The sequence below is a fragment of the Pundamilia nyererei genome, unplaced genomic scaffold (assembly GCF_000239375.1).
Source record: "Pundamilia nyererei isolate P.nyererei 1_Seehausen unplaced genomic scaffold, PunNye1.0 scaffold00063, whole genome shotgun sequence".
NCBI lineage: Eukaryota > Metazoa > Chordata > Actinopteri > Cichliformes > Cichlidae > Pundamilia > Pundamilia nyererei.
In genome coordinates this window covers 2,442,060-2,466,289 of record NW_005187464.1, presented here as the reverse complement: position 1 = coordinate 2,466,289, position 24,230 = coordinate 2,442,060, and the positions used below count along the sequence as shown (strand labels likewise).

The window sequence follows — 24,230 nt, the reverse complement described above, 5'->3', positions numbered from 1 at the left end:
ACAGTCAGCAAAAGTCTGTAGATGCTTATTCATGATGCCTTTATATTGTAAATATACAGTATGTGGTCTATGAGTGTGAGACGGTAGCCTCGGATATGTATTTTCCAAATATAGAATTATAAATGTCTTATTAAATAAGAGCGGGAAATCAGGTGGTCACACATGAAACTGATTTATTTGGTTGATTTTGTCTGAGATTTAATTAATTTTGCTCTGTTCATATCTGCTACAACATGAGCACAATCAAATACTGGGATCGGAAAGTTTACTCAAACTGCTTTAGAGGGAGTTGTACTACATCAATCCCTGATTGAAAGCTTCTCCCTGCACTGGACTCCTCCCAAATAGGACGAGGAGTCAGTCAGAGCTCACCTGCTCAGCATCAGGAAGAGTAACCATAATGACAAACAACCATGTGGCTTATGTGAAAGGATACAAAAGGAAAAGCAAGAACAAGCAAACGCCACACGACTGGTCAGGTTTCGAGACCCAAACCCAGGACTGTTGTGCTGCGAGGCAGCAGCACTAATCGCTGAGCCATCAGGCTATTCTTATAACAATCCCTGAGTGCAGGCCTCGAAGGCAACAAGGACACAGAGCTGTTTGAGACAGCATGAAGAAGCAACTGAGCTTTGTGTATAGACTTGTACATACCATCGCCCTTCCTGTAAATATTAAGATGCAAATATTTTTCTAGTTTGATGCTAGAGGGCCTTACCTTATTATTTATAAAGCACTAGAAAAAGAGTCATAAAGCTGAATAACAAATGCATTGTGCTAGCTTCAATTTACAAATATTTAAAGTGTTCCAGATATGGCACTGCTATGATAAAAATGCCTGTGTGATAACATTAGGTCCCAAATCAATTTAAATGTGCTTTGGATGTACCATGGATGTTTTTTTAATAGACTTAAATTACTTTTTGGTCAGCATTTCAAAGCTTGCCTCCTCATGTGCTCCAAATGTACAATGATGACCCCAATAAAAGCAAGTGTATTTTTAACCGAGTGGATTTATTTCCTGTGATGGTGAAACTTACCAAGAGCCAACATTATTGTTGGAATCTGGTCATTTATTCATTTATGAATCTTCCCCTCATCCTGAATGCAGGGGTCAGTTAAGGCGCGTCCTGGCCCAGCCATTATGATTATAATGCAAGAACATGTTCTATATAATGCTATAATGCAATATGGAGTTCATTATGAAGGTTACAATATTACACAACCCACAAGAGTATTGAGGGATCGCTTCTGTCCACACTGCACTTTCTACTACTGGTCCCTGACCCCAATCCTAGGATTGCTGCTAAACTAGGCCAGGATTACAACCATGCTCCTCCTCCAGACTCAATTCCCACTGAAGGACAGGTGTACACACAAACACAGACTAGCTCGAGTCACGAAATGTGCATGTGTGTTTGTCAAACTAGAAGGTTCAAAAGGCTTAGTTCAAAATAAGAAGTGACAACTAATACGAGGCAAATTTAAAAAAAAAAGAAAAAGAAAAAGTAAAGGACACTTTATTGATTACATTGGAAATATTTATTGTTCAGCAATATAAGTCAGGAAATGGTTCATTTGAGGATGGTGTCAGAATTTGCTGCAGAGACAGAAAAAGAATGAGGAAACATGAATATGTTGGCATTAAAACAAACAAACCTAATTTTATGTGACAGACAAACAAAGGCTGTGTGTGATTCTGCGTTACCTTCAGAGAGTTGTTTGTAGATGCGTTCCTGCTCCTCTCTGGCCTTCTTCTCCGCTTCCTCAACCCTCCTCTCCTCCTCAGCAATGGGCTTCAGGTAATCTTAACAAAAATTACAGAGCCCATCACTAAGCATTCTTAGAAATCACAGTGGTATTCTTAAGACACATTACATAAGTGTATCTGAGCATAGATAGCCCTCATTTTCTAAGACTTTTGTGACTTCATAAATCCATCCTTTAGTTCCCCCTCCCCATGTGCTAAAGACATCTTCATGGAAATTAAGGGTGCCCTAAAGTACAAATAATCCTTGCAAGCACATATCCCTTCCTCTGTGACATAAGTTAGTAGTAGTTTTCGCAACTGTTTTTCCTTCTGTCATACTAGTCTGTGTCTAATTATGTGTGCCTTCTTACATGCTTCATTCTTAATATAATTTTAGTAATTCAAGAATTAAGGCGGCAACGTCCTGAAGCTTTATGACTTTCAAAAGATAAAGAGTTAAATGACTAAAGCAGATAAAATTATCTTAGAATAAAAAGAAAGCTTTCTATGAAAACTTTACTTTAAAGAAAATGTATGTGTTTTAAAAGACCCTGGAAATTTTAGCTAACAAAAGCAAAGTGGCTAAACTACAAGCATGAAGTCTCGGTGTTAGCAAAGGAGCTCAAAGCAGCTATGAGCTATGAGCAGCTATGAAACAGAGAAAAACAAATCTGTTGCACCTGCTTTTGAGCAACACCTAATCAGTTGTTTCAGTAAGAGAAGATCCTAGAAATCAGAATCAACCACAAAAACTGCAATTGGTGCATCTCCTGTTTAGGGTATAAATGCTGTGATATGTGGTACAGTAAAAAATAAAATAAAACCCTTGCATCTGTCACAAACAATGTACATTCCTGACTTTCTGTTCCAAGTTTTTCCTTTTACGCACTGACACAAACCAGTTAACGCATGCGCACACATGGACTTACCAAATCGCTGTTTGCCGTAGATCACGCCGAGTAGCAGGGCAGACCATCTGGCCGTCTGAAATGGAAAAAAATGGTGTTAACAAACATGTTATCAAGCGAAACATGTGTGAATAACCAGCTAACCGTGCGTGATTCATATATCGCAGCTCACGCACGGTTATCTTGTTCATCTTATCATCTTGTTCATATCATATGAACAAGATGAACTTAATTTCCACAGCCTGTTCTGTCGTTACTGTCAATCGCTGATATATAACTACCATTTTATGCTTAATTCTGTAATTTCATATTTAAAAACATCGTGTGTGGTCACGATACCGTACAAAAACCTACACGAAGTGCGCCAAATGAGCCGTGACAAGGGACGAAGTCCAGTTTTTCTCTGACCTTTCAGCATACGTAGTGAACAACAACCACAACACTATTAACTATTACTCAGCCTAACAACATGGCATGGGTATTACTAGTCATAATACCTGCCTCTGTCAGATGTGAAAGATGCCGCAGAAAGCAACTGTTTGCGAGGAAGCATTCACCTCTCAATGTCACTGCTAGCAAACACTAGCTAAGATGCTAATACATTAACTTCCATTAACGCGAGTCTGTGTATATTAGGGACAGACTGTGGCTTAGACATATTTGTCCATTTACATTTACAGTAATAAAAGCTATACAAGCTACAAAATTAATGTTTTACCTTGATGAGCGGCGACACTGCAACGGGGGGAACCATGTTGAAGCTAGGATGTGACTTCCGGTCGAAGCGGAAATAGTTTTTTTTCCTTGAAGCAGTGCAAAATTGGACTTTTAGCGGAACATGAAATAATAATAATAATAATAATAATAATAATAATAATAATAATAATCATCATCATCATCATCATCATCATCATACGTCAATGCAAACAGTGGGCTAACACAACAGATATAAAGCTGCAATATCGTGCCAACTTACCACACGGACAAGGTAGAGTGCTTTAACAAGTTAGAAATAAATAATTATTTGTTGAATATCTGTTGCAAACAATATTTCGTTAGACAACACGGTTTAATTCGAGTTTTTCTTCCATTTATATCTAACCTTTTATTAATGGGGCAGTGTTTGTTTGATAAATCTTAGAACTTGCATTATGTATTTTCAGAGGACGTTTCCAAAAATGTGTAAGAGATACTGATTTGGTCCGTTTTAGTGTTTATTTCAGTTCTGTTTAGTTTCATTTAGTTTACACGTTTTTATTTAGTTAGGATTTACTTTATTTAAATGTTCATTTTATTTTTGTTTTGGGCAATATTTGTAAAAGTCAGTATTTATGAATCTTAGAATATACCATATAGAACATACCATAGCAATATACCAATATATCCAGACATGGACAGAAATATGTCAGATTAGTGTGCTTTCTTCAGCATATGAACAGCTATTCAGTGGTAAGCTTGGCTCAGAATGAAGGCCTGATAGTCAGAAATAACAGGAAAATCCAGAGTATCTGATAAACAAAAGTGCATTATACGTGAGTAAAACTAACATTTCTGATGATAAAAGCATCTTTGTTTTTAAAGTTTTTAAAGAGTTTTACAATGAAAACACTTAAATTGTTCACAATTTAGTGTTTCATTCGTAAGTGTTTCAATTGAATCACGTGGTTTAGGTGTTATGTACGTAGTCATGTGTCAGTACTGCCAGGTTTTTATTTGTTTTTGTGATTTGTGTCTCATTGAAGTTTGAATTCGCTGTAGTTTCTGATAGCTGCCACTAGAGGCTACTAATCCCCTTCTCCTAAAAAACAAATAAATAAACAATCCTTTGTTGACTCACCACCATCCATTAACCAGCCAAACTTACATTATTTAAGTTCAGAGGTACATATCGAAAGATGCAGTGCATATTAATTTGGGGTCTTTATTATCTTTCTCAGGTATTGTCTTATTGCAACAACAGGACAAAATATAATGTGTTGAGAAAAAAATCCAAATAAAATTAAAAAAAAAATACAGGAAGTTCTTCTTAACTTTATATACAGTGCATGAAAAGTACTTTGGCACAAAATTACGTTTGTCTAAATCTTTAGTTAGACAAAGATAAATGTTTGAATTGGCCTTATAGAAAGGAATATACAAACAGTACATCATCCGCCGAAAAGACAACAAAAGTACAATCTTTTTATTAGCTGTATACTGCAAATATTCTTAAATGTTTGCAAAATCTTTGAAGCAAATTCATAAATTAAAGCCCAAACAAGGAAGAAATGAAGAAAACAGACAGAGAAACATATTAAAATACTGTTGTTTGAACAAATATTTGACACATAGTTTGATTTAGAGCTTTTTGGGGGGGTGGGGGTTAAAGTATGAGATTGTATGTGGCTAGCCTGGCTCCAGCAGTTGGAGCCACCAACCACACATTTTTTTCTGTCTAATTTTGATGATATAAAGAAAAAAAATAGATTGACACCAAATGGCCATTTTATACCAATTCCCAGTGTATAGCAACAGTAAACATAATAAATAACAAAAGATGCAAATAAGCAATATAAAACAAAAAAGCTGGTGCAGGATGTTCTTTAATCGTTGTCGTAGATGCACTCTGAAATGAAAGCAAAACAATAGTTAAAATGTATTTCCTGTGAGGGTCGTATCCACAGCCAGACAAATAAAATTTTTTTTTAATATTAACCCACACTCAACACACAAATCAGAAGTACAGCTTTTTTGGTTTCACACTCTTCTACTGGTTTCACATTTGTTTGGTTTAGCTGTTTTGGTTATTTTGTTTTAATACACTGACACCGCAAAGTATTCGACATGATGACAAATGGATTTCGTTTACATAGTTTACAATTGATAAGTTGAATGAATTTCTTTTTCTCAGTGTTTTGAGTCATGTGTCTGCTGCTCAGGTCCTTCCCACTTTTGTGAAAGAGGAGGGAATACACAATCTTAACCAACCATCTTAACCATTAATAGTACTGCACTTGTTTTGCAGTCAGAGGACCTGGGCACTGTGCAGTCGTTGAGTCAACCATGAACTCCCAAAGTATTGTGGAGTTAAATATGAGGGTGTGTCAAACACTGTCAAAGTCCAGAACTCAACCATATAGAAAGTCTGTGGTGGGACCTCAAGAGAGCTGTGCATAAAGAGCCATACCTACAAACCTCAATGTACTGAGGTTTGTGGGAGGGTTAAAATAAAATCCACTTTTTAAATACTGCTCTGTCAGCAGTTATACTCCTAAAAGTTCAGCTGCACAGCAATGTATTCAGAACGTACCGTCTCCAATATCATCATAGATATCTCCATCGCTGTAAACAAAAACAAAAACATCAGTACTGTCAGTATGTTGTTTAGTTTCTAGCTTAGCATAAATGTGTGATGTCTGTAGTACTTACTCCATAGCAATGTGGCTGGTCGATACATAACCAACTGTAAAATGCACATTTTAAGGGTTTAATGGTAAATAGTGCTAGGATTTGTTAATTGGGTAAATGGAGATCTTAAATATATTTATCGATTAATCAATATAATTGAGTAAATAGATACTCACACTTGCCGTCTTCATTTCGACAGATCAGTTTGTTATCCACAGCTTTAGCAATCACATCAAGGGCCTCTCCTGCTTTTACTGGCAGCTCTTTGCCACTCCATTTTTTATTTGTAAGATTGTGGATGACATTCACCTGGTACAGCACCTGTATTTCTCCTTCATACTGAAACAGATTTAAAATTTATATATCTATATATGTGTGTGTATATATAAAAACATGTGAAATAAGATAAAAGATATTGTAAGTGTGGTTGAAACATGTTAGAGTGACAAACCTTAAACTTCTTCCTGAATTCCTTCTCCTCCTTCTCAAACTTTTTCTGCTTCTTAGGGTCCATTTCGTCAACTTTGGTTTTGATTTTCCCAGGTGGAATACTTGATGGGAAAACAAACAGAAATTGGAAAGAAATGACAGCTGTATTAAGACATTTCAGTTCATGGATCTAAACAGGTTGGAGTTGATCTTAAATACAGTCTTTTGTTGTGAGGCTGATCTACCTGCTGATGGGAGGTGGGATAGGTGCATTTTGAGAGTCGACGTCATCATATATTTCCTCATCAATTGCTTGACCCGGCTTATCTGTGTTAACACAAGGAAATGGTCGGTGAGTATTGGATTGGATAGTTTTCACTAAGCCTGAATGAAGCTTTAGTTTGCAAACCTTTCTTAAAGGAACACGAGGACATTATAATAAATGTTACAAAAGAGTAAATATAACAAGTATAACTCACAGACCATCACTATAGTGTTACAGTGGAAAAATACTACAAGTTAAAGTCAAGAAAGTGGGACAGAAATGGCAACGACACAATAGTATCAATATAAAGTTGAACGATCTTAGAACCGATTAGCCTCAATAAGCCTTTGGGTCCTAAAAGACAAACCAACCTGTACCAGAAAAACTTATGTGTGCATTAACATATTTTTATGTTAGAGAAACCGTGCCAAGTTGTGTTATTTTGAAATGGACAGTAAAGTGGTCAAATGAGTCAAATGAGTTATACCTGAATTCCCATCTGCTGTAAACTGGCTGGGTGGAGGCACTCTGGGACAACAGAGGAAAAGATAGTTAAAAAATATTATATCCTTTATATTGCTACAGTATCATCAGTTAAAAGTGTGTTAATGTGACTTAAAGCAGCCCTGATTAACAATCATATTCAACTCTGGTTAAAACATGCTTTTGACAGTGTTAGCTGTTAATACATTGATTTTTCTGATTGAGTTGTACAGCAGTCGCGCACATGCAAATTACTCCCAAAGATTAGTAAAATCACAGGTAGTCAGTGATCAGACACAAACATGTAAACGTGACCGTTAGACTCCAGCTTCTCAGACTGCGGAAGTTAAACTGCAAATTAGGACATTTCAGTGTTATTCAGACAGAGGAGGTGAAGTGTTTTTTCTGATGCCGATGTCGGGAGAAATCAAAACTGAAATGCGGCGTCACCGATAAAAGAGGAGTGACGGCTGAAAGATTAGGGATTAACAACAGTGGACAGTAGATCTGTGGTCAGTCTTACTACTGAGTGTATTTTACACTTTAGAGCTGGCAGGGCGTCTGTTTCGGTCAAACATCCGCAGGAAGCTGCGGGGCTTCAAAGAAGACCTGGGATCGAAGGGACTGGAAAGCCAACCAAGGATGTAATGATCTGCTCTTCTGTCATGTTTTCTGAATCTTTCCAGAGTGTCTTTACGTTTGCATTTACCCGTTTTTTTTAAATAACAAAACCAGTTCTCACCTGACTTCTAAGTTTGGATCAACAACATCATCATATATTTCTCCTTCTTCTCCTCCTGGTAGAGGTGGTAGGACAACTACAAGGCATAAGAGATGTAATCAGCAAGATTTCATTGTGTGAGCAACAATATTATTAATATAAGAATATATAATAATAAAATGAAACACAGTATTGTAAAATGTACCTCCTGGTCCTTTTTTAGTGCTGTAGAGAAAAAAAAAGAGAGATATTAAATGAGAAGCAGGCCAACTTGGCTAACTTTGTTTTTTCACAGTAAATTGGAGAAGTGCTTCATGGGGTAACAGCAAGACAGTAACACTGGAGTTGCCATTAGCGTTTCATAACCCTGACTGCATTTTCAAACGTATTATCTACGTCTGTGTCTGTGAAGGAGTGTTGGGGCCACATTAAGGACTCATCATTTACAGTTGCAATCCCGTACCTGTTATCAACTACATCGATGTCATCGTAGACTTCGGGTTCGTACGCCTGCTGAAGTGAGGCTCCTTGATTCTTCAAGGAGTTAAAGTCAATTTCTACTGAAGTCGTCTTCACGTAGCCAACTGTGAGAGCAAAATGAAGCATTGACGAGATGTTAGTGTTGCTCCTACAGTCAGCTTTGAAGCTAAAATATTGACTAAAAATGGAAAAAAAGACCATAGATGGTGCATAGAGAGATAGCTGATCCTGTATTTGCTGATACAAGTGACAATTTATCCTGTCAGCAAAGAGTTAGAGTGGAAGGTGACGAGAAACTGAGAAAATTGAGGGGTAGATTGTGAACCTACTGGATCCATCCTGTGCTCTTCCCAACCATTTACCCTCGGGGTTTCCCTGGACTCGAATGATGTCCACGGGGTCTCCCTGCTTCAGACCAAGGTCAGTCTTGCTGCTTCGACAATCTGTGGATGCCTTTCCTTTCTGAAGGACCTCCAGGGGACCAACCAACTAACACACAACCACGCATGCACATGAATTCAAATGTGCACATGACAAATAACTTGGTTTTGATGACTGAGGTGTGACAGTCTTATTGATTCTACCTGAGACGTTCACTCACTTTGAATCTTTTCCGGGCCTCTTGTTCCTTCTTCTCGCGTTCCTTCTGCTCCTTCTTCTCAGCCTCCTGACGTTTTTTCTCCTCTTTGTCCTCTTTCTCTTTCTTCTTCTCTTGCTTTTGTTCCGCTGCTTCCCTTTAACACCAAAAGTACAAAGCATTTAAAAACAAAAGTTTTGATAGATGGATGGATAAATAGGTTTAAGATTCAGTTTTATTGGGTAAGAAAGGTGAAGAAGAGCTTTCAGACTGGGTGGAGTTTGTGACGGAAAGCTAACAGGAAGCCTTGAAGGGAACAGATTACAAGATGGTAGCGATGTATAGTTTAATGAGCCACACATCAATGCTGAAGATGCTCAGATTCTCACTGGGAGTAACAGGGATTGATTGTACCAATTTAGTCAAAATAAACCTGGTTTATAAATGTATATGTTTTATGTTTATGTAAGATATTCTTAGGTTCTATAAAAACAAGAGCTTTATTTGATATCATTACCCAAAATATTCCAAGACTTCTGATGTCCCTTAAAAAGTGAAGTTAGAAAGGAGATTTAATTTACTCTAAGTTTGTCTGCTCCCTTGTTTTAATCGGTTAAAGTGCCACAGACCGAAAAGCAACAACATCTCATAGTGATGCAAAACAACCACTAGATGGTAGTGTTAATAAGGTGTGACGTGGACACAGCTGAACATTTACCGCAGACATTTTGAACTTTGGGTCTAAGCAGACTTATTTCATACGCAGTCCTCAAACATTGTGTATAAAAAGGCCAGTTATTCTTTCACACTTTAAAACCTAGACATCACGAGTGAGGTGTGGGATAAGCCAATGGAGGTGTGACAATCTCTCACCATCGTTCATCAAGATCTTCATACATCTCTCCATCATCATCGTCGTCGTCATTAATTTCCTCCTGGGAGGAGAGGACATAAAGCAACAGAAATATATAAGGCTATAACCTTAGTCAAGTTAAGACACGTTTAATTTTAGAGTATAAACTTTTCAACTTAATTATTTGAATTCGTTAAAGATATTTAACCTCCAGAAGTTCTGCTTGGACTACAAAAGCCTCTTTGAAGCAGACCTACAATCTGTCAAAAGTCATGTTTTTTTACCCATACGTTCATTTATAATTACTTCCAGGGCTCGTGTTATTTAGTCACTATTCTGTTGCCGTTTCCTTCTGTGGTACCACTGGTGGTGATGTGGTTTATTCTGCACTTTCACCTGCATGGCAATCTGTATTTATATGAGTGAAAGTAATTCAGCATGTCTCACCTTTCCTCTCTGGCTTGGGTGGGCTGCAAAAAGAGAAACAATAAAGCAGCGTTACAATGAGACCCTTTTGAAGCAGATATCACTATCTGAATTCATGTTCATACTGTGAAGTTTAACATGCTCAATGCTGACTGTCAACTGTACCAAAAACATTTTAAGAATTAGTCTTTTTTTAAGTATGATATGAAAATACATAATATTTAGAAAACTAAATCTGTTTAGCTTCTTGCTAACTTTTTCATCTTTCAGCTGCTGCCTTCAAGGGTCGCCACAGCAGACCATCTGGGTCCATCTCACCATATCCCTAGCTTCTTCCTCACCATCTTGTAAACTTTCTCTTTCAGTCTAGCTGCTATCCTTCTGTCAAAAATCACTTGTCTCCATCGGCTCCACCCTGCCTGCACTCTCTTCTTCACTTCTCTTGTGCGGGTCTGTTGCTTTGTACGGTAAAGTATTCATGTTCACTGCTTCTGCTCTCTGCATCTTATCCTTATGCTAACTAATGTAGGTAAAGGTAGGCAAACAGTGATGGTGAGGTTGCACTAGAATCCACTGGATTAAAAAAATATTTTGGGATTACTCCAAGATGAAGCATTTAAAATAGTATACTTTATACTTAGGAATAGTTGAAGCCATAACATTTTGAGTTCTAAAAATATTCTTTTCTTCCTTTCATACAACTCCACACATTTTCAATGCCAATAAAATGCATTTTACGTATTTAGAAATTACCACTGTCTCCTAGCACAAAGTTCAGCTTCTTCTGTTTTCCTGTGATGTTAAAAAAAAGTTGTGCAACACTAGTTTTAGAGACTTAGAGACTTTTACTGGACCTGCAGATGGTGGCAGAGGCGGAGGAGAATTGGTCACGTGATCGACATCGTCGTAAGTGTCTTCTTGCTGGTTCCTAAACAGTAGGTTAGGATTTAGCTGTTATTAATTCGAGTAGCATTATCCAGATAATACACAGCATGTCCAACATTTATCACCGTGTTTCTGTTCAAACAGGAAAATGAAAAAGTGTGTTTAATGTGTCACTCACATGGCTCCAGGATGTCGTGGGGGCAGATTTGGCAGTGCAGGTGGTGGGGCTTGATTCTGGGCCACATGGTTGCTCGCAGCAATGGGTTTCTTAAAACTGGGACCTGCAGCAGAAACATGCAGTGTTGACGCTGTGTTAGCCGATTACTCTTTAAGTGGTTTTGCTGTACTTTACTTGCTTCCAGTGTAAATTTAGCACTTTTTAGACCAATGCAAATGAATTTCACCAACACTGTCTGACACCATCTCTGATGACCACACAAGACGTGTACATAAATAGATGGGTATCTATGTTTCTAAATGTGAAAAACTTCCATTTTTCTTTGAAATAGGTCTCTCTAATTTCTGTGATGATTATATATGTCAAAGAGTCACATCAGTCTCATCTAGACACATCGAAACTGGTGCAAAGATGGTCCTCTGTACATAACCTTCAGAGACTGTTGACGGTATGTGTTAATAGGACTCTGACTATGACCAAGAATAATATATAAAAAATTTCTGCAACGAGGCATTTGAATCTCCTAGAGTGTTTTTCCTGCTTAAGTAACCCTTGTGTCACAAGATTTCGAGAACAATGACCAATCTTCGTTCACTGTCCACATAAAAAAATGTCCCAGGAACTTTAAAATGTGACTCACGGAGTTTTGAGAGTACTGAAAGTAAAAGTGAAAACGGCTACGTCTTTATGGAGTCTTTTTTGCCATGAAATGTATTCAGGTGTATAATGTGTAATGCACAACAACCAGGAAGTAATCAACAGTAAGTGCTTCAAAATGGTGTGTCTGTAATGTCGGTAAATGTGTTTCTTTGGCCACTAAATTTGAATGATGCACCGAAAAACAAACTCCAGTAATGTAGGCGATGCGAATTATGTAAATCTTTATAACTTTACTCAAGATCAATATAGGATCACAAAAGCCATAAGAAATAAAGGAAAGGAAGTGAGAGTACAGTGTTATTATCCAGAGTTATTACTAGTGGACGCTAGGCAATGTGGTTTGGTGGAATGAATCTCACAAAACTGCAAAACTGTGATCAGAACATTGCTCTCTTGGCCTTTAGAATTCCAGCCAAGACAGCCGACCCGACCTCTGACTGGAATATATTCACGTATGTGTCAATAGACAGAGCCTGTCTTTAAAAAGGCTCGCTGGCTTGCTGGAACTTACTTCCCCATGTGGTGAAACAAACTCGGCTGTCAGAGTGGCGAGTGAAGTGGGGGTAGAAAAGAGAAACTGGACAGGGAACTTGCAAATAGAGGAACCTAGTGTCACTTTAGTCTCTTATGTGAAGCTCGGAAGAACTGCAGCATTTGTGTAAACACACTGAAAATACACAGAGTATCTTATGCAGTGCAATATTTCATGCACAAGCATACTTTGTGTATTTCTTTTAGGTCTTATAAGCTAAAGTATGCTCAATAACTGCTGGCCAAACACTGCCCACGTCACTGAAACCACACTGACTTGTGAAGCAACTTCTATTTCACACTTCAGAAATGCGTTAACAGATCCTGTCCAAAGTAGCATTGCGGGCGATATAGAGGAAATGCACTTCAACCAATAAAATAAGAGGAACACCTTCTTTAGACAGTCACGAGAGCTGCATGCTCTTGAGTGCCCCACATTAACTCTTACACATTTAACCCTTTTCACGGGGGTGGGGAGACTGACTCTGCTTCTATAGAGAGTCCATTACATAAAATGTTGCTGGGGCTTGTTTTCCTGCAAATTCTGCTGTGTTTAATTTGCCATATGTGTTGTATACAGATTGAGATTAGAGAACCAAACACCCATGAGACCAAACTGAAAACAAAGGATGTAAAATCAAACAAAAAGCTGAAGTATTTCTGACTGGGGGGTGGGGGGGCGCACATGTGCATCCCTGCTGGCTGGCAAAAGTTTACTGCCTGAAGCTGAACTCCCTGTCTCGCATATGTAGAGCATATTTTCTACTTTCTTGTACGTTAGGCCATACTGCAAAGCAATAAAATGTTCATTTTCATCTCATTTTGAAAAGCCTATTTTGTGAGTTTGTTAAGCATTTTTTTAGAGTTCTCTTTTGATAGAGATACACATGATCTCATCAAGATTTGTCAGCAACCACAGCGGTCATCCATTTTTTATTAATAAAAAACAAATCCAAGACCTAAGTTTGGGTTTAAATGCTGTTTTCTAGTATTTCTTAGTGTACTCTTTGGATATTCAGCATTTCTTTAAACTAGAAACACCGAACTGTTCATCTATCAAATAAAATACGTTTTTTTTCTAGTACAAGTGTATTTATTTACTTTCAAATTGTAAGGTTTCTTGTTCTGTATTGAAAAGTACACATTCTAGTCTTGCAACACTTCTGCTGTCATCTTGCAGTAATGGGTGAGAACAGGTAATTAAAATAAACAACAAATATATTTACATCTATGTATATTTTTTAAAGTAAAATTCTGAACTCTCCTTCGATTCTGAAAAAAGGAAGTAGCTAACGTGCTGGGTTAACTTTAGCTTCATGAAGGTGTGATCACACGTGTCTGGGACAACGTTAAACTGTGAAAGCACGCCTCCACTGCATACTTGTGTAGAAAACACCAGACTGCTTTTCATTTAGGTTTAAGATAAGATAACCTTTATTAGTCCCACACGTGGGAAATTTGTTTAATTTAGTATCTTGCCCTAAGATCCTGTGTCATGCAGACTGGAGGAGGGATCAAACCACTGACCTTCAACTTAGTAGAAAACCTGCTTGACCTGCTGAGCCACAGCCACCATAAGTGGTACCATATAAATGAAACTGAATTGAATGATGCAGTAGATGATTACATTTAACTTTTACAAATATGGAAGGCTGTCAGCAGGTTTCTGAATGCGATAACTCGAGAACAAAGCAACATAGGAGTGTCAAATTGATACAATTGTATCTACTAAAACTATTAGGAGTTGTTTAAATCTCAGTGACCTCGGCCTCAAGGTCAGGGGTCAGGGGTCAGAGGTTAAGTTTCCTCAAAATCTTGTGAATGTGACAACTTTATCGTGGCTTGCTATACAGGTGGATGTCAGCAACCTGTCTGCTATCCGCCTAACTCAGTAATTCAGTCCATTTATGGTGACGACACCCTAAACAAGCCAAAGTTTCAAGGCACACTTGTGTTCATATTTGTGAAAAACAGCATCTCAAACATTTTACATGCTCGTGGTGCTTCTTTTGATTACACTGTCAGATTAAAGGACTTTTGGTCATTTGGACCTGCAATAAGTTCCATTAGTTTATAACTTGCCTCAATAACCTTATCAGACCCTTACACACAGGCCAACAAACGGTCTTGGTTCAGATCCACCACTCTATTGAAGCAGGCCAAGTTTTCTCAAAATATATATTTGGCTTCTACGTGGCTTCCTTCCTTTTGACACCCTGAGCCAGATGAAGCCACAATCCAAAAGGCAATGACCTTTGGCTGAAACGTGGCCCATCTCTTTACTTTTCTTTGGGAGTTGACTCAGGATGAGTACAAACACCACATGTCAGCCACAGGTCTACCAATTATGGGCCAGATGTCAGATGTGTTATAACATTTGGGTCACATCATGTACATGCTTTCCATAACCCATATCGAGCATGGCTCATGACATTTAGCTCAGGGCTGGGCCACATATCACAACTAAAGGTGGGTCTTGATACATCATTTGGTCTCAGTGTTGCTAATTCAAGTCAATAACCTGGACTTATCTATAGCTTGTGTGTCATTGGGGTCTTTTGGGGCATATTTATAACAAGTACAAAATCTCTCAGCTTTGTGGTTATTTGTGGTTAATTATATTAATAGCCTGCCTGTGCAACGGTTTTGGGTGAGCGAAATTATAGTATTTTATTTTTATGTTATCCCTGCATAGTACTACTTTTCAAGTATATGCGTCTGTGCAGTGTGCAGATCCAGAGTGTACTATCCGAGATTGCTAGTGTCAGCAGACAATTTAGCATCCAACCAAACTGTTACGCCTCTTGGCTGTATGTATGGCAAAAAGTCAGCATGCCACTGACCAAAATGATAGTGTGGCTTTGCGGTTGCACGGACAAATCCAACTTACCCTCGTCAGAGGCCTCTGAGCCTCTTTTAATGTTCTCCAGGTTGACTTTCGGAGGTCGGTTAGGTTTAGCAGGAGGAGGACCCAGAGCCAAGCTGTTGGGGAGAGGGTTACGCTTTGGGCCTGATGAATCATTTCCGTTAACACCACCGCTGGCCAGAGGAGAGGGCTTGACTGGCTTCTTAAAACTGGGCTTCTTACTGGCTGGAGGTTTTGGAGGAGGAATGGAGTTAGTAGCTGTAAGGCCAGGTTTGCTGGTCCCACCACTCTCTGTCTGCTCAGTCTTTTCCTCCTTGTTGAACAGATTCTGAGCAGTCCTGAAGTTTGAGGTGGGCTTAGAAGAAGAGTTGGCCAGCGATGAAGGTTTGATCACATTGTCTTTGTTCCCTCCTGCCTGTTCCTCAGCTTGCTGCCGTAATTTTACAATGCCGCCAATCGGTTTTTGTTGCACACCAGGCAATTTAAGTGGCGCAGGACTGCTGTTTGGTGCTGCATTGTTTTCGTCTTTAACCCAGCTGGGCTTGTTGCTGATTGCTGGTGAAGGTTTAGGAAAGGCAGGTTTGGACTCAGACACGGTGGAGGTAAGAGGAGGTTTGTTGAATGGAGGCTTCTGTGCCAGGCTTTTAACTTCAGGAGCCTGTGATAAGGGTGATTTCAAGGGTGTCTGCTGTTTATTAACAGTAAAGGGTTTGCTGTTCGTGTTGCTATCATCCTGGATGTTGGCAAATCTGCTTGCCAAGGCTTTAGCTTTATTTGGTTCTTGTACCTCTGTGTCACTTTTAGTAGATACTGTGTTTTTTAGGAAACTTGGTTTTGGAGGCGTATTTACGGCACTGCCAGAGAGGCTTTCCAAGACTGGTTTCTTCTGTATAGGTGGGCCAGAGGAGAGGGTCGGGTGCAAGGGTTGTTTGATACGTCCAGGGGGCGCAGAGGAAGTCTCGTCAGTGCTTCCCCCACCTGCTTGGAAGCGAGCCATGATGGCCTTTACATCTGACTTATTGTCCTGAAGGGAAAAAAAAGACATAAGGGGTTCAGAAAGTGAGTTAATAAGAATCCAACACCACAGTAAGGATCAAACTGATTTTTACTTAAAGAAGAATCTAAGCTAAAGGAAAATAAGACCGTGCTTGCTAGAACATAAATGGCTTCAGCAGAAAATAAAATCCAGACAGAGCAAAAAGGGAATTTAAAAAAATGAGTTGCTCACACTGAGCTGCCATGAAAGTTCAAATAGGAACAGAAAGTTTCATTTCCTCTCATTTCCTTTCATTGTCCAGTCAGTGGAATTTGTGCTTTCTCTTCAGTTTCTCTTTCACTGCTCAATTAAACGGTCTTTTTTTCTCCCCAGTAATTTACCCAACATCCGTCTCACACTATTTTTTTCTATGCACACATAGAAACTTAATGCACAGAGCTTTGTCTCAAAAGGTTAATCACAGGCTTTGTGGTTCAAACATGTTCAAATGACACTACATCTCAAAGTGTAGTAGTGGTTAGGCCAGCACCTTGATTGCAGCTACGGATTTGCAAAAGTGACCCTGTTTGTTAGTGTCTCTCTGTTAAAGATTTAATGTTTATAACAAAATATCCTCTGTCATGAAAATAAGGGATTTTATGTTCCTTGACTATAAGTATTCTCAGCATTTACAGGATTGTGTAATACAGGAACTCTGCAGATGACTCATGTCATTATTTTTCTATGTTTGGCACTCTTAAGCAATATTTGGGAAAAAAAGAGACTATTTTCTGTCTTACAGTATTTTACCTTGAGAATTGCCAGCATTCAAAACACATCTGTTTCTGAGTCTGTTGCCTTTGGCAGCATGGTGCAGTGGTTAGTATTGTTGACTCATACCTGGTATGAGTTCTGACCCTTGTGGTCAGGCTTTGTATGTGCATGTTCTGCCTGTGTAGGTTTTCTCCAGGTGCTCTAGCATCATTTCACAGTCTAAAGACATGGATATTTGGCTAACTGGTGGTTGTAAAGTTGTTGTAGGTACACTCTTATGTTGCCCTGTGATAAACTGGCGAGTTATCCCTACTCTCACATGATGTCAGAGTAAATGTGCTACCTGTGTTTTTAAATGTGACATATGTCTGTACAACAAAAGCATCCTATAGGTTAAGATTAATAAAAGAAAAGATAATCAATCGAAGGATTGAGTGGTTTTTCTTTTCTTCAGATGTTTAATATACTTGTCTTACAATCCCACACAATAATGTGGAAGTCTTAACATCAACTACTGCCCAGTTATTGTCTTCACTCCAGGTTTCATCTTTTAAAAAAAACACAATAACTAAAAACTTCAGACTAAAAAAAAACCCTTCTCTCAAACCACACTCTGTACCAACTTCCTGGTTTGTCACTGTCATAAACACAAGTTTCAAATGGCCCCAGTTTAAAAGCATTTATTACATGGACCTTTGTAATATACCTGTTTCAAGGTAGCTGCAAAATGGTGTTTACACTGGAAATAATTTAGATGGTCTGTGTTTTTAGAGTGGCTTTGAATGAATGAGGAGTTCAAATATGTGAACTGGAACAGTCGGTCTGTGAGTATGTAAAAGTGTGAGGCAGGAATAAGCTGCATTACTAACCTGAGGTACATTATTAACCACACTTTCATCCAGCGTCAGTTTAACAAAGTGTCATATATTTGGCTCGTGACCAACTAGGAGCCACACCTATTCTAATGAAGCTGGCTTGAGCAGGAAGTAGAGATAAGAGCATGAGGACACACAGCTGCAGCTATTCCTATGGAGCAATAAAAGCAAGGGGACACAATGCAATGGAAAGTGCAAATGCGCACCGCTATAAACAGAAACACTTAGCACACAGTGTTAACGTGCACTTATGTGCTGAGACTTAGACACAAAAACACAGAGTGAAGTGGAAGCTGATTTCTCTTACTGACTTCTCATTGTAATAATGTGATATTGCATATGATGGCTCAGTGAGTTTCATAATCAGCATACAGTCCTGTGAAAAAGGAATATCACCCCATGGTTCAGTAGCTTGTAGAAACACCCTTAGTAACAATAACTAAAAATAGTTCTCTTCTGTACTACGTTGCAACGTTATAGAGGAATTTTAAAACACTGCTTCTGTTCATTGAAATTTGTGGGCATTTTTGCATTTGTATTGGTTTTGGATGCACAGCTCTCTTAAGGTCCCCACCACAGCGAGGTTGAGGTCTGGACTCTGACTAGAGCATTGCAGTACCTTTTGTTTTTTCTTTTTCTATTTTAGTCATTATATGTGGTTTACTGCTGTGCTTGGCATCATTGATCTGTTTCGTGACCCAATTTCAACCAAGATTTAGCTGAAACTGCACATTTAATTCTAGAACACTTTGGTATACAGAGGACTTCATGGTTGACTCAGTGACTGCAAGGTGCACATGTCCTGTGGCTGCAAAGCAAACCCAAATCATCAGCATCATCCATCAATAAGCTTGAAAGCTAGTGTGAGCCGCTTGTATCAACATGCTGTTTAGTTTTCCCCAAGCATGGTACAGTGTATTATTATTGCCAAACATTTGCTCTTTGGTCTCATCTGTCCAAAAGGCACTGTTCCAGGAGTCTTGTGATTTTTTTCAGATGCAACTTTGTAACCTAAGTTGTGCGGCTCTGCTCTTTTTAGAAAGAAGAAGCTTTTTCTTTCAGCCTTTCCAGACATGTCATACTGTAGCGTCTGAGAAATACACTTCCAGTATATTTTACTGATGACATAATGCCCCAGTACTGTACATGGATCTATCTACTCTGGCGACCCTTTCTCTGGAAAGTAAGGGAGTGACAAAAAGTACCAGTCTCAGTCTTTAAGATGATGACTTTAGTCACCACCAGTGACCATGGACCAGACCATGTAGGGAATTTCAAGTCTTTAAAAGCTACACTGTCTAAAGAACTGAATCAGCAGTGGAGAAGTGGATGGTGTTTTATTTGATACATTTGGACACATTTTATTCTGAAATGTGCATTCACTGTTATCAGTGAATGTACATCCGCTGTCAACAACATGGCTTCAGTGTTGAAGATAGAAATGTCAGCATATGCTCTTTAACAGCCAATCTCTCAGTAAACTGAGAGAGACAGTGGGTGGAACTTCACTGCAGTGGTGCCAGTAACATCAAGCGTTAAATATGTTAACGCTGAGCCTGAAATGCGGTTGAATATTAAATCGGTAGAAAGAAAAAGAGGAAAGTTCCCTCATAATACTTCTGTTTTTTAACCGCGGTAAGCTATAAATTGCCCAATATGTTATGTACAGGATTATTGCAGTTGCTTCTTCTCGAGATACGGGTGCACTGCAGTTGCAATTTTGTAAAGGACCTGCAAATTTTGTCACATACCAGAAACACCTCTTGATAGGATAGCCATTTATTGCACTACAGCTCAACACAAAGCTGCCATAGTTTGTGTGGCACCTATATACTTGTCTGAGATGGTTCAAAGGTTTGAACCATAAATTTAATGCAAAGCTGTTTAATGTAATTCTAGCTATGAAAATAATTATATGTAAATAATCCATTGTTATGGTGCAGGATCAATGCACAAATAACATAATAAGCACAGAGTCTTGGATGCTAAACCAGTTACTCCAAACACATTTTCTCTTTTAATGTTTGTTCTTTCACAGAAGCCTTGTGAAAAGTGATCAGCTGAGAAACGACAGAGGAAGAGGAACCACGATTTCTATTTACAGTGTGATGAAAAGTGCAGAGCAAAGGTGCCTTGCTTAATCGAACTGACACAAAACCCAGAACCACCAACCCCAACTGTGAGGTTGAACTTTTCATTTTTTACACAGTACGTGAAAAGAAAATTGGGACAAAAATGCTTTAAATATCAAACTATTTTTAACGAGTTTAAACACGTGGTTTTAATTCAGCATTTTACTTTACTTAACTTTAACGATCACTGAAATGAATGAAAGCTTATGTTGACTGCTCAGAATACAAATATGACAACTCTGCTTTTGTCAGTGTGTACACATTAACTCGCTCAAGCAAATTAAAATGTACCAGTTTGTAATAATAATCAAGTATGGCTGACTTCTAAAAGATACAAAAGCTCATGCTATCCTGTCACGATAAGCCGTCTATAACACACATAACAACCATTCCGCAGTTTCAAGAGCAAGTTCCTTCTGTTAAACCCACAGTGCCCACTTAGAGTATTTCAATCATTTAAAATGTGATGATTAATTATTTAAGTGTCTTAAGTTTTACTCACCATCTTGAGGAAGACTTTCCCAGGCAGAGAGCTGGTCAACAACTGGCTGGTGGATAAAGGAGGGTGTTTGTTCAGTGCCTCTGTGCGAGTTTCTGTTTCTGTCACAGAGAGAAAGGCACTGAGATAGTGAGTGTTGATAGTGGTTGATAGAATGACAAAGAGTGTGGCTGAGCATTGAGCATGTATGTCTGAGGGGGGGATGTATACTCCCGTTCTTTCAGTGACATAAGCATCTGTCTACAACTGACTACTTCCTCTCTTAGTAGTATGTGTGTTTTGTGTGACTGTGGGTGTCACAACTCCTGTTATCTCCGTGTTTTGATCTCATTGATTTGCCTATCCCTGGCATATTCCCTGCAGTTTCCCACTGTCCTTAACAAATGATGTTCACTCAGTCAGAGGCAGGTCAAAATGAAAAAACAAAACAAAACAGCCACAGTCAAAACTGTTTCGTAGCAACTTTGTTAAAGTGGTGTTATAGCTTGTATGATGAAAAGGTTTTTGGTCAGCAGTGCGGGAAGACAACAAGCCATAGCCAATGAACAACATTAGAAGACAGCACAGGAAACATTGTGGTCATATGAGCGGCGCAAAGACAAGACAAGCGTATAAGACCAGCGTACGTCCATGCTAGTGGCTCTTTGAAGCCTTAGAAGTGCTTTGAGCTAAAGCAGAGGTGCCACAGTTCATTTCACAGAGGGGCAAACTGGTAAATGACAATCACATAAAGGGCCAAACTTATATATTGAATTTATCACATGGCCTCATGTACTTTATGCAATTGTGTTCTCACACACTTATCTTTAAGTATGTGAGAACACTTTAGGTTAATCTTATCATGTTTTCAAATGATAAGTCAGTGGTTTTATGGAAGAAAATGGTGTTATTTACATGCACTATTCAGCCTTCTGACATGAAAATTGGCTGCATGTTAGGATTCAAGAATTGCAAATGCGCACAGTTTTTCTGTTGTGAGAAAGTGAGCTTTACAGCTTCACTAAAAGAATACTTATAGTAGGCTTCATTTAGAAAACCTCTGTTAACGCTTCATGGCTTAAGTTTTGTTGTGGGTGTGTAGATCAAAAATGGCAATGATGATTACAAATAATCTTGTAGGAAATGCACATGGTCCTGGGTCGGTGACCCAGCGCTTTAAGTTTATTATTATCATTTTCCAATTTATTCTCATGATTATTATTATTGTTTGAGTTCTACGTGTTATATTCGGTCTGCCTCTGAGTCTGCGTCTGTATCTCTGTCTGTCTATGGTGTCACCCCGTCTGTTTGTGAATCTGTCTGTTTAGTTCAATGTCTTGTCTGGTTCCATGTGTCTGAGTTTCCTGTTTTATTGTGAAGGTCTGTGTAGTATGTGAGTGTGCTCTGTTTACGTTTCCCCTGTCTCGTCAGCTGTGATTTCTCCCCGGTGTGTTCCCCTCCTGTCTCTCATCCCTTGATTACTGCCATCTGTGTATTTAAGCCCTGTGTTTCTCTGTGTCAGTGTCGCATTGTACCCGCAACTTGCTGTGTGTTTGTAATGCCCTGTCCTACAGCACCTCGGTTTAGAGTTTTGTTTTTGTAAGTTTTATTTTGTGAATCATTCCTCCAGCAATAAAGCTGCGTTTTCAGTTTATTCCCATCTCCAAGAGTCCTGCAATTTTGGGTCCACCACTTCTGCTTGCCTGCCACACAGCCAACCATGACAAGGGTGAAGAAGTAATTTATGTAGTCTGCCACTTCACGAATTGTCTGCCTTCAGCATTAGCATTCTTCTTTTTTTGCCAGTCTTTATTAGCTAGGTTATTACTCTGCATATCCAGTGTCTCATATGTAACTGCAGGCGACAGCTACAGCTGGGTGGACCGAAATTTAATGAGAAGATGTAGTGATAAGTAAAATTTGTAGAGAAGTTTCAGTTTCAGCATGCTAACAGCTAATAAGCTCAATTTAGAACTGAGAACACACTCTGTATAAAGAGCTGAAAATACAAGTGTCAACACAGGCTTTCTATGTGAAAGTTGAGTAACTCCACCAGTTGAGGCTCATTAACCCTAAAGAGAGCTAAGCAGCCCCCTAGTGGACACCAGTATGGCATTTTCTATCTTATTTTGTAGTAACAATTAAAACAAATTCATGCAACATAGAATTTGTACCCGGAATCAGAACAAGCTGTAAAATCTGGACAGACAGTATTTTTAATGATGGCTACGCATATCTTGTTGCATCCTTTCATGTTTTGTAATTTGCTTGTTCCTTTTCTTATCTGTCCCCCTTCCTCCATTGTGTTTGACATTCTCTGTATTTGTGGTTACAGGCCTGACCAACCTGCTGTGTTTGTCTGTTGTTTCTTTTCGCACCAACCGGTCCGGTTGGTGGTCAGTGGGGTCAGGAGGGGTCACTCCTGGTAAAAGTCTGTTACGCCACTGTCAGTGGAAGCTCAAAGGGACTATTTGGATTTCTCTCCAAGGTCTCTAATCGACCTGGCTTCCTTTTCCTTGGAATTTGTGAGGCACATTATGTCAGCATGCAAATTTGACACAGAGACAGTTTAAAGTGACTTTCTGTCTTACTTCAACCTTCATTCTTCTTCTTCTTACTTATAATTCACATTTTGAGGTGAAGGCCAGAGCTGAATTTAGAGCCAGTTGTGTGATGGATGTTTTTCTTTTCACTTTTTTTGCTTTGTTATATTGTACCATGTTTTGATTAGACTTATTGTTTAACTTATTGTACATTCACTTTCTGTTACACATCATAGTTATGTTACAACTATTCTTCACATCTGTTATATTATGTGGGACTACCTTTAGCATCAACCCTCATTTTTAAAGTAAAAATGCTTTTACTTTCTTTTCTATTTTCTTTTGTGATGTATAACCTCTATGTTAAAGGTTTAATTCACTCTTTTTGCACTTGCAGAGTCAATATTGCAGAGCCATATTATTGCATGTGAGGTGTTTGCTATTTTGGACACTTGCATTTGCTCTGAGCTAAGCCTGCATATCTTCTTCTTGTGTTGATTTTACTAAACATTGCTTCAGGATATATCTGACATGAGTTTCATTGTAAACATTTGCTATTCCCCTTGCTGGATCCTGGTTTGGTTAAGACCGATGGCTTTGTTTGTTAGTATTTGGATGAATGAGTCATATCATGTTCTGGTCACAACTCGATGTTAAACTTTCAGTGTTAGGACTTCTGAATTCAAGAAATCAGTCCATGCAGGCAAGTGAAGAACTCATGTAAAACTTTTGTTAACATCTGTATTACTGACCACGAGGTTTATGCGGCTCTTTAAAAAGTCATGGCTTAAATAAAAGAACTTCTCTTCTATTTCAATACTTTATTCGTTTTAGTATCAGCATATTTCAGTAGAGAACCTTTCCTTTTTTGTACTTGCACAGTGGATGTGTTTGAAAGGTCTAGACAGACATATTAGTAAAAAGCACCGTCTGCTCTGTCTTGAAATTACTTTCTTCCCTTTTTACATATGAAGTCAAAGAGAAAATTGCTTTTTTAAAGGGCAGTTGAAATGCTTGAATAAGACCACGCCATTGTTGTCTGCTTATCTTTTC

The 24,230-nt window shown here is 38.7% G+C and overlaps 1 protein-coding gene across 2 annotated transcripts; it reads right to left on the bottom strand.

The window, feature by feature from the left end:
- Positions 1-4,565: 4,565 nt before the first annotated feature.
- fyb1b (FYN binding protein 1 b) lies at positions 4,566-20,888 on the bottom strand. 2 transcript variants are annotated; one of them, XM_005735317.1, is made up of 19 exons: positions 20,659-20,888; positions 15,424-16,423; positions 11,343-11,445; positions 11,134-11,207; positions 10,301-10,323; positions 9,874-9,935; positions 9,025-9,157; positions 8,753-8,912; positions 8,407-8,527; positions 8,149-8,168; positions 7,965-8,040; positions 7,763-7,846; positions 7,227-7,267; positions 6,720-6,801; positions 6,497-6,596; positions 6,222-6,384; positions 6,067-6,100; positions 5,948-5,979; positions 4,566-5,263 (listed from the first exon to the last, which is right to left on the bottom strand). In XM_005735317.1, the coding sequence occupies exons 1-19, from the start codon at positions 20,659-20,661 to the stop codon at positions 5,241-5,243; spliced, it is 2,334 nt and encodes a 777-aa protein (XP_005735374.1). In that variant the 5' UTR covers positions 20,662-20,888; the 3' UTR covers positions 4,566-5,240. The 2 variants fall into 2 exon arrangements, with proteins under 2 accessions (XP_005735374.1, XP_005735375.1); XM_005735318.1 differs by lacking the exon at positions 7,763-7,846.
- Between the last annotated feature and the right edge of the window lie 3,342 nt (positions 20,889-24,230).

Bases quoted from the DNA above. Each gene is read 5' to 3' on its own strand.
- fyb1b (XM_005735317.1), bottom strand. The intron at 6,597-6,719 runs GTAGATCAGCCT...TTTCCCATCAAG, and splicing joins ATCCCACCTCCCATCAGCAG to TATTCCACCTGGGAAAATCA. The intron at 6,385-6,496 runs GTTTGTCACTCT...AATCTGTTTCAG, and splicing joins AATTCAGGAAGAAGTTTAAG to TATGAAGGAGAAATACAGGT.